This window comes from Ricinus communis, chromosome 5 (assembly GCF_019578655.1).
Source record: "Ricinus communis isolate WT05 ecotype wild-type chromosome 5, ASM1957865v1, whole genome shotgun sequence".
Taxonomy (NCBI): Eukaryota; Viridiplantae; Streptophyta; class Magnoliopsida; order Malpighiales; family Euphorbiaceae; genus Ricinus; species Ricinus communis.
The window spans coordinates 4357497-4369234 of record NC_063260.1 but is presented as its reverse complement, the minus strand read 5'-3'; the positions used below and the strand labels follow the sequence as shown (position 1 = coordinate 4369234).

General features: G+C 32.0%; 1 protein-coding gene across 1 annotated transcript; it reads left to right on the top strand.

Moving 5' to 3' along the window:
* Nucleotides 1–9649: 9649 nt before the first annotated feature.
* LOC8260269 (nuclear transcription factor Y subunit B-3) lies at nucleotides 9650–11004 on the top strand. Its single transcript, XM_002530966.4, has one exon. The coding sequence runs from the start codon at nucleotides 10149–10151 to the stop codon at nucleotides 10695–10697; it is 549 nt and encodes a 182-aa protein (XP_002531012.1). The 5' UTR covers nucleotides 9650–10148; the 3' UTR covers nucleotides 10698–11004.
* Nucleotides 11005–11738: the final 734 nt, after the last annotated feature.

The window sequence follows — 11738 nt, the reverse complement described above, 5'->3', positions numbered from 1 at the left end:
TATTGGTGCAATAAAAAGATTTAACAAAAAAATTGTATTTATTTTAATAAAAAAAGTAATTTTAAAAAATATGATGACAAATATTTTTATTATTTTTGCACAGTTAGTGCTGTTGAATTTTTCACCTATATTTTCTGTAACGTGTGGAGAATATTTTATTATTTTATTAGATAACTTTTTATTTGAAGGTCATGTACATGGGTGGTGTCTCAATTTCCTAAATCTTGAGATGATTGTAAGAGATTTATAGCAGCTTTTATGTTTAATCAAGTATTTGAGATATTTAAGGCTGTGCTGTAGGTATGCACTTATTCGGAGTAAAATGCACAAATGTTATTATAATTTTATCCACATAGTTTTTTTTTTTTTTTTTATTATTAAGATTTTCAAGAAGAATAGCTCTTCACGCGTGATCTAATGCATCCGTATGTAGAATAAGATGTAATGTAGATGGAATAATAAGTGGTGGAGGATTTTGAATCAATATTATTGGTCAGCAAGAAATAGAATTTTTTAGAATGCATTTTAAGAACGGCTAATATAGGTCCACACTTGACAAAAGAGCTTGATAATTTTCCAGATGAGAATTTCTCTGTAAAAAAAATCTAGCAAATTTTTAGAATACTCAACTATGTCAGGGATGCCATACCACATCTATCCAATCACACATGTCATTTTTCCAAAATGCTAAAAAAGGATCCCCCGTTCCTTAGGCGACATAACAAATAGCAACTATCAGGAAATTGAAAGAATTGTCCCAGAATCCTTCACCACTTACTATCCCATCTACATGACATCTTATCATACAGACAGATGCATCAGATCACGCGTGGGGAACTATTCTTCTTGAAAATCTTAATGACAAGGACAAACTGTGTGGGCATGCATCAAGATAATTTTCTCCAGCAGAAAAGTATTACTATTCAACGTACAAAGAAATCTTAGCAATGAAATATGGAATAAAAAGGTTTGAATTCTTTCTGATCAGTCTGCACTTCTTAGTACGGATGGATAACTCTTCATTTTCAAAAATTCTTGAATCCAACCAGAAAACTTTACTAGAACCACAATTATTAATGTTAAAGTCATGGTTCAGCAAATACAATTTTGAAGTCCAGCATATAAAAGGAACAAAAAACCTCATCCCAGATTTTCTATCCAGACTCTCAAAGACACAACCAAAACCCCAACCTATTGTCCTCCTCATCTCAATAACCAAACTTCTAATAATCTTTATGGCCTCTACATCCTCGCCAAAAATGCCTCCACAACCTCCCTCTCCTCCAGACTTTCCTACGAACCTCACAACAAAACATATCAACAGTTTTGCCAAAAATATGATATTCCATTATCTGGCAATCATCCAGTAGACTTTCTCACTCTCTATCCAACCCAATTTCTTTTATCCAGATTACCCTTGATGCTTAATCTACCATCTTTCTCCTACCTATCCACAAATCGAAAGTGAACTATGGTTTCTGTGGTGTCTTTCCACAGTATATTATCATGCTATAGAAGTTCCAGTCATAGACCTATACTTCTTCAATATTGATAAAAATGCGGGGACTTATCCATGGAAATATCTCACTTGGTTCAAAACTCCATATTAATGGAAAAATGATCTCCTCAAAATCATTCATAAAAATAAATTGTTCACAAACAATAACTCCAAAGCTTCAGGATACCATGCGATCTATATTCTTCACAAACCTTATTTTAAGTTCTCGGTGGACATATATGCCACCCAAAAAATCTGTCAATACTGGAGGATAAGCGAAATGCCCTTACATCTTGCTCCTCTGCCAGTAACAAGGAAATTAAAGCTTACTCTGCAATTAAGAAATGATCTAGGAAAGATCAACGTCTCTACACCACTTGTTTGCACTTACAATGGACCTGATAACCAATGGACTCAACACTCCACTACTGAACAGTCCACTTTACCTTTGATATCATCTCCTCTGGATGATCCAAGTTTGACTATAAAACAGCAAGATGCCATTATGCAAGATTCCTAGCCACTAGAGAATGACACTAGTCCATAGTATCTAACTTTTTACGATGGCAATCCAAGCAATGAAGACAACCCAATACCTAATCTCTCCTTCATATTTCATGTAATAATTGAAAGAGTGTAAGAGGATAAGATTCCTTATCTTATCCTTACTGTCTTTATGTGAAAGTGTAACCCTTATCTTGTTTTCTTTATGCGTGTGTAAGAGGATAAGATTCCTTCTGTATTTATGTAAAATTGTATAACCCTTATCTTATTTTCTTTATGCGTGTGTAAGATGATAAGATTTCTTATCTTATCCTTACTGTCTTTATGTAAGGCTCCTCTATAAAAAGGGAGTCCCGTGTGGTGTCCATAAGGAAGCCGAAAGCTGTTCATTCTAATAATTCTTATACTGTATGCTCAATACAGGGTAAATCCTCAAACTAAGACCAACAGAAGGCAACTCAACCATGAATGGTCTTTATACTCTATTGGATCTATGTGGCCGAACTAGTCATTTTGAATTATAGAAGAACAAATTGTCAAACTAAGGACTCATAGTCAGAGGATCAAGAGAAGAGAGATCGAGACTTAGAAAGCTATAAAGAAAACCTTTTATTTATGATTAAGGAGAGAAGGCAACTTGCCTTTACACTAAATAGGACTCCCTTTTTTAATAACTTGCTAATGTTCCCTACCATTTCTACATGGAACCTAAAACACCTAGTCAACTCTTGCATCTAGTCTTCAAGGGATGACTTGGGCATCATCTTGATGATCTTGAAATATATTCATGAGTCCTTCTAACCTAGCTTCCATTCTATTAGTCGTTGTGTCTATTTGATTGACTAATTCATCTTGTAATGAGGTATTTGTCGCTTCATATTTTGTTACCAAAGCATTAATCTCTGAATTTAGCTCAAAGTTTTCATCACCATTATTATAAAAATTTAATCAATACACTTTAGGGATCTTAAACCTTTAACACCAAAATTGATATAGAATAGATTTTGATAATATGTTATACATTACTCTTTATGGAAAATTAAAGGTTTAAAAGTTAATTCCAGGTACGAATCAACAAAAATATAGATTCAGAATAGAGGAATATGAAACAAAAAAGAAAAATAAGAAACCTTCTAAGAGTCGATACTTAGAAGATTTAAGAGTTATACCTAAACAAAATTGAAACACACAATTTTAAAGCAGTAATTTACATGAAATCTTTATTTATTGATTCTGAAAATTGAACTCTTAACTGGTACAAACCTACATATATTTAGACTAAGTTAAACCTACACTACTTAGATTAGGTACCCTAAATTAGGATAATTACAAAATAATACTAATTAGGAAATACTAAACAACTAAAACTTGTTAATTAGACTTAAAATAAAATAAAGACTCCTAAAAGAAATTTTAACTATTGTTCTAAAAAGTTAAAAAATTTAAAATTATACTAAACCAAAATTCTAAATATCTTCATTCTTTAAATTTTATTATTCTTGATGTTTTCCTTATTCACACTGATGTGTGTAAGTTGGTACTCGCAAGTGCATGAACCATTCTTATTACTAGTGGTAAATTCACCACAAGGTCGATCTTCTTAAGGAACTCTGAGGTCACTTATTATATAGACTAATTATCAATATAAAATGATAAAAGTAAATCTAAATACTCTAATTCAATATTTTGAGAAAATAGAATATTCATGAAATAAAGTAACCAAACAAAAATAAGTATGCAATGTAAATACTTATTATGATTTATAACTATATGCTAAAAACAGTATTTAGTCTAGCCAATTATTAATAATCCCCTTGTTTTACTTTGAGCCTAAATCTAATGTATGAGATGATGATGTACTTTTTCCTTTAGCCACTCAAACTAATGATACAACTAAAGTTTGTTCTACCAACATAGATTGAAGCAAAGATGATATCTCTAATACATTCAACCTAATTATCATTAAATTAATATGATGACTAACTAACAATAATAATGGTTAACTAACAATAATAACTGAAACTAATAAAGATATTAAGGTAAAGAAATCACTCATTAAATAAGAAAATAATAAGGTTCATACATAAATAAATGACTAAACTGACATATTTAACCTAATGATCACGATATTAAATAGGAAGAGATAAAATAAGACTGAAAATTAAAGTTCCCTCTAGATCCAAAATTTCTTCAAGTAGGAAAATTAATTCTCATTTTCCACTTCTTGAAAAACTTCTTAGATCTACAAATGCAATGAAAACTAAAATTAAAATGTTTGTGGAAGAACTGTAGAGAAAAATAATGGTGGACAAATGCAGATTGGAGATGTAGCAGAGAGCAGAGTAGGAGAAAACTCTCCCCTCTTTTTTAGAACTAGGTTTATAGAGATATATATAGAGAAGAGTCTTCATCTAAGTAAGTCTCCTTAAAAATAAATATACCTAATATAACTCTGCTTATCTCCGCCAAATATTATTCAACAATAACTCTTAATATAAATCGTAATAATAATACAAAATGACCAAAATACTCCCCTTGGACCTTGTATAATTCGATTAGTATAACAAATAACAGTTTACACGTCTTAATCTTGGGCCTTAATACGAATATACTCAATTAAGCTCATTTTTTAGTATTTAGCTCCATGTTTTCCTCTTTTGCTAATATTACCTGAAAATAGACAATAAAAGTAAAGTGAGGTAAAAATACTTATTTTCACCATATTATATATAAAAAACATACAATTAAAGCTCTAAAATACTGTAAATACTAATTTGGCCCTATCACGCACTAATTAAATAATTTTTTTTAATTCAATGAGAATGATTTATATAGTTTGCCATTTATTATGAAATTTAAGAATCAAATTAAACTTTTTATAATTAAGTTCTTTTTATGGACTGAGCCGGCAATTTTTGATAAATTGACAAAAAAGTTCTTTTTACTGATTACCCATTGACTCTAAATGTAGGAGAAAATTAGCACTTTGGCCTAATAAGGAACTCTTAATTCCATAAAGTGAGATTATTTGCATTGGATTTTGTAGGAGACGTAATTGGATCTCAAAGTGCTTTTCCTGTCCCGAAGCTTCCATCCTTATTAATGGTTCCGTGTTCAAAGAGTTCCAATTTACTAATGGTGATTGTCTTTTTATTTTTATTTTTATATAACTCATCATTATTGGCGTTGAATCTCTAATAGTTTTGATATAAATAAAAAAAAGATATCAGAAATATCTTATAAAATATGCCTCATATATCTTAAGAAATTGAGAATAATATTATTCATTATGAAAATATTTAGAATTTAATGTATTGCAATTTATATGTGAAAGCTACTGATTTTATACATTTCATGTGATATTTACTAAATATTAATTTAAATCGATTCAATTCCTATTTAATTGTAGTTGAATCTCTAATCTTTATTCTCGTTCTTTTATCCGGTCCATGGTTGTACCGAATCTATTAATGACAATAAAAGCCTTATGAGAATGAACAGTGGCATCCAATTTCAATTTGTTTGCCCAGTCTCTCGCCACTCCTAGGCCTTCGAAGGACTTTATTGTCCGCTTACTATTTATCCTTCATTCTACCCACACATCACTCCCACCTAGGACTGAGCATGGATCGATCCAATTCGGTTATCTATAAATCACCAATACCATAACAAACCTCGGTTATTTTAAAATTGAAGGTACCAGTACCGTACCAAATATAAAAAGATCCAATATCGTATTGTACCAATTTTACGGTTCAATACAGTTCGGTTCGGTGCTATTTTCGGTTCTAAAAAATTTAAAAAACACAACTTTAATCTCATCTTTATCAAATACATTTAGAGAAAATATGATTACCAACCTAAAATAAGTAGCATGAAAATCTGAATTAGAATTGCAATCACATTCTTGAACAACTTGTTCCGCAATTCAGTCACTTGCAAATATAATAATTCATTCAATATTCAAATACAAACCATTTAAATATATGTTACTCCTAGCATAAAAATATTTTGCAGATGGCAATCATTAAAATAAATAAATTTACAAACTTTATGTAGCACTAAAATACATGTCCAAAACTAGCAAAGGAATGTTATTACCTCCCCTCAAAATTAGCACTCCACATTTAATCTTGGCATAAGGGACTCACCAATCTCAGGATCTTGAATAATTTTTACAATAAAAATAAAAAATTACGTCAATAAAACTTAACAGCATCAACAATAAACAAACATATGTAAGACATAAAGAAATGTTACCTCACTCTATGCTTTCAATATCCTCTATGGATTCTTCTAGTTGGATAGGTTTATTTGAACTTTTAAGCCAATCTTGACAACAAATGATGACCTCCGTTGTTGTAGGAAGTAAAGAACTTCTATATTGATCTAGAGTTCGTCCTCCAGTACTAAATGTAGATTCAAAGGCTACTGTTGAAGCTTGGATAACTAATACATCGCGTGTAACCTTGGACAAGATAAAATACCTTACTGAATTCACCTTCCACCATGCTAAGATATCGAAATCAATGGTGAATTTTTCTGTAAATTCTTCGTAGTACCTATCTAACTCAGATATCTTAGACAAATTCTGTTGTGCTTCTTCCTCTAAAAAGAACTCATCAATCTCTTCTTTTGTTTCCGTATCACTTGGCCCACTATCATATGCAAATTTTTCCGAGCTCCCTATAACCTCACCCATATATAATTGATCCTCAATTATCTTGTATTCATCCACCATCAACTCTAAAGCTGTTTTCACCATTTTTTTCAAATTTTTTGCCTCATCTTCACCATAATAAATGGTTTACTTAGCTTTCAAATACTTTAATTTGCACATAGCTTTCAAGTACTTTAAATCTAGTATTATATTATGTATACTAGATTACTAGTATCAGTATACTATATGACATATTAATATATATAACTTATATTTTTTATAGAGTATAAAGTATAGTATAATATTATAGTTATTTTTAATATATATTATTTTTTTATTTCGATAACAATTGCTTGAATTATATAAATGATAAATATAAAATAATTTTTTTTAGAGTATAAAGTATTTTATAATATTATAGTTATTTTTAATATGTATTATTTATATAATATAAATAATTATTAATAAATATATGTAAAAATTTGGTTCTACGGTTTGGTCCGGATCAGTACAAGACGGATCGGTTCTGGTACGGTTATGGCATGATTTTTACTAAAGAACCAGTACCATACCGTAATAGTAAAAAAATTCGGATCGATTCAATTCGGTTATAAGAACTTTCAGTTATTTCAGTTCTGGTATTTTTCGGTACAGTTATTCGGTTTGGGCGGGAATCATCGAGATCCATGCTCAGCCCTACTCCCACCTTCTCAAGAAAACAACACCGTATTAGGTAAAGACAAAGGGCAGCTTGGTCATTACGACTAGAAATCTATATTTGCAAACAACCCTTCTTTCACACAAGAAACGGTACCGTTTGAGGGTTTAGGAATATCTTTTTGCTGGTATACTTTATGAAGCTTACTCAGGAAGGGAGTCACTCTACCCAAAAGAAAGAGCTTCTGATTCTTATATGTCTCTTCTCTTTCTCTCTAGACCTAATATCAAAAAACAAACACACTCTTTTCTCTCTTCTCTTTTCTCTTTTCTTCCTTCTTCTCCAGCCGTTGATGTTATCTGATGCATTCTCCTTTTTTTTTTATTGCTATCTATTGTCCCTTGAAACCAAGAAAGGGGTTGAATTGATGACTTTAAATTATGAAAGTTGATAATTTTAGATAAATTATAAAAATTTAAGAAAAATTAAGAACAATTTGAAGAGAGTAGGTTAAAGAAGATGACACAAAGATTTATAGTGGTTCAAGAAGAGTCTTTTCTACATCCACTCATCAAGATCACATTTGAGTATTCCAATATAATCACAAGGATTATAACCTTTTGGTTTTATAAATTTCATCCAACAACTTGGTGTTTTCAAGGCTCATACTAAACCTCTTTCCTTAGTGAATCAATCTCTCATTAAGTCCCTTAACCCTTGAGTATTAATGGTTATTCAACAACCAATTTCTTATATTTTTAAACCTAGGCTCACACAACAACCCTTTAAAGTTTTAGTTCAACAAAAAGTTTTAACTGAATACACTATACAAAGAAAGAAATTCAGTATAAAAAGTTGAGAAACGAATTTGCAAGAGTTTTAGCATACTTAATTCATACTTACTTGTAGAGTCTTTAAGATGGATATTTATATACATACCAATCATTTGGAGATGTTACAATTGGTCCAAAACCCATTAATTGCAAGATTGATGACTTGACAAGAAATTACCTAAAAGTCCTAAAAAGCACCCTCTTACTTTCCAAGCGCGCTCGTACTTTTTGAAAAGAGATGTTGAGGCTACAACGGCTCCAACTATGTGGTACTGATGTAATAGCTGATATCTCAACGTTACTGACATTGCAATAATTGTAAAAATCGCTCCCGACCACAATAGCGCTCTCGAGCCTGCCCTGTCCGTGCCCAGAAGCGCCCTCACACTTCTTATCATTCTTTCTTCTGCCATTTTCAGTCTCAAGCTCTAATATGAAGCGCCCCGCGCTTTTGAAACTTTGACACTTTGACTACTAGATGTGACGGTGTAATTGGTATGATGTCAGGTGAACTTTTTAACATCCTGTAAACTTTTGATCATATGAAAAGCGTCCCCGCTCTCTCGTATTTTTATGGATTTCTTTATAAGAATTCTTTTAAGGCTTGAGAGTGCTTGGTCTTTAGTTGATTCCTTTGATATTCTATTATATAGACACTTAAATATAGGATTTGTAATGTTGGATTGATGTGTTTAATTCAAAATAGAGATTAATTATACTTCAAATAAACACTATCTATTATGAAGGAATTTGTGTTCTAATGGTTTCTGGAAACCAGTTGCATGCTTGATTGATGGCTGTAGTTCTCACAAAACTTCATTTTTTATTGCTTCTTTGTTGAATTTGTTATTTAAATTTCTTCCGATGGCTTTTTCTCTTTTTATTAAAAGTTATTTAGATATTTTCCTTCGATGTTAAAGGGAATTTTTTTTTTCTTTTTCGTTTTTATTTCTTTTGATTATTTTGCTTTGGTGTTAAAGGAGAGGCCATAAAATCTTTGTAAATTATAAACATCTTAGCTATTTACTTTTACTATTCTGTTAACATTATTTCATTTTTATTATTCTAACTCAAGGTTTTTTTTTTTTTTTTCTTTTTTAGATTAACGTGTACCTGTTGATTTAAAGGGAACTACACTTTATACATTTTATGTGTACTTGGCTTTTCAATGTAAGTGTTATGCTGAATCTGTTGATGGTTTATTCATTGTAATTTTTTGTTGCTTTAACTATCTGTAAATGTGATTATGTTACTCCCTGTATCTGCATATATACCTTCTATTAATACTTTTCGTTATAATTGAAATAATATATTTGATTGTTTATTATTAAGAAAGTTTAATATGTGTATCGTATTTTGATATTATCTATTTCTTTTAATTTTTATATAATATATTTCGAAAGACATTAATTTAGAAATGTTTATAATGGGTGAATAATTATTAAAAATAAAAGGAGAAGATTCAATTACCATTGGAAAAAAATTATTTTAATTTATGTAATAAGTATATTGCCGACAATGAGCTACGCATGATCCAACGGCACAGCATAACACAAAATAAAAATTATAATTTAAACTCGGCCGGAACCAAACCAAAGCCAAGCCGCAGCAGCCGCCTAGAGAATCTCTAATACCTCCAACAAACATCCTCATATGACCACGTGTCCACTTTCTTTGCCGTCCAAACGAACTGACCCCACGTCTAATCCGACGCCCTTCGAACCCCCCACGTCTTTCCACTCTTATCGATAAATAAACGGCCTAGAATAAGCCACGTGTCATACCCATTGTCATATTACCCCTCTAATCCAACGGACCTTGTCACCTCCCCCTTTCCACACCACCTTCCTCTCTCTGTCTTTGCAAAGTCTACCTTCTCCAAAAATCTTGCCGGCTTGTTTCCCAATTTACCCCTCGCTCTCTAAACCCTCGAATCTTGATAATAGTAATAAAAATAAAAAGGATAAAAATTGCAGAGCGATCTATTTTGCTAATATGGCGGATTCAGACAATGAATCAGGAGGACATAACAATAACGCGAATAGCGAATTATCGGCAAGGGAACAGGACAGGTTTTTACCAATTGCAAACGTGAGCAGAATAATGAAGAAAGCTCTGCCGGCAAACGCTAAGATCTCGAAAGATGCCAAGGAGACAGTGCAAGAGTGTGTGTCTGAATTTATTAGCTTTATCACAGGGGAAGCCTCTGACAAGTGCCAGCGTGAAAAGCGCAAGACTATTAACGGCGACGATTTACTCTGGGCTATGACGACACTTGGTTTTGAAGAGTACGTGGAACCTTTAAAGATTTATTTGCAGAAGTATCGAGAGATGGAAGGGGAAAAAACTTCTATGGGAGGTAGACAAGGAGAGAAAGACGGTGGAGGGTCTGGCGGTAGTGGTGGTGGTGCCGCTGCCGGTGGTGGTGGTGGAGGAGAAGCGATGTATGGTGGGATGATGATGATGGGTCATCATCATCATCATCAAGGGCACCTGTATGGCTCTGGTGGGTTTCATCATGGAGGTGCTGGCAATTCAAGGTAGGTGCTGAGGGTTTTTTTTTTCTTTTTTTTTTTCTCAGTATATTTTTACTATATTAATTTGTTATCAATCAAGGATTAACTTGGTTAGGTCTCCAGTTAATTTTGTCAATCTCTCTTTTCTCTTTTTCTTTTTTCTTGATGGGGAGGTGTTGCAAGGGCTTATGTGTAATTTGGGTAGACAGCATAATCATTGTAATGAATAGTACAAGTAATGTAACAAATCTAATGAAGAAAGACAGTGCTAGTTTGAGGAGGGAAGAACAACATTAAACAAGAAAAACACAATCACTTCCTATGATTTTGATAGAGGTTATTCTGTTTTCTCTCACTCTTCCCTTCTCTTCTATTGAAAGATTTGCTTAATCCCTTCTAATTCAAAACCTGTGAAGAAATTCAGTTGAGATTTATGTATGATTCATAAATTGAGAAGGAAAGGGTTTAGTTGTTTGAATTAATGTTGAAAGTTTGGAAGCTGTTCATGTTGCTCCCAGTCATTGCATTGGGAATTTAGAAAAGAGTCTGGTGTGGGGAAGTGACACTGTTTTGAGTTCTGACAATTCCTGAAGAGAGAAAGAAAATAAATAAAGAAAGAAAAGGAGGAGAAAGGGCATTTGTTTGGACATGATTCTTGTAGTGGATAAGAAGAGAATTGATATCCAAAGATTGCCATTTGTCACTTGGGTGTGTTCTTAACTGAATACTAAATTAAAGCAAAATCTTTCATAGATGTCAACAATGTACTTCTATGGTCATTCTATCTATTTTTAGATCCATGACAGACACAGCTGCTTTTCAAGGTTCAGTAAATACTTTCTCTCTTTTTTCTTTTTCCTTTTTCCCTATTTATTTGATTGTTTGAGTAGACAATCACTGAGAAAAAAGAAAAAACAAAAAACAGGCTGCTGTTGGTTTGTTTGCTTTTCTTTTCAATGGAAAATGTGTTTCTGCTTACAATCCATCTAAAAAGAAGCAGAAAAGTTGAGCTATTATGGGTATTTGGGATCTGGGACTCAGATATTTGGCATTGTCATTGGAAAAGTCA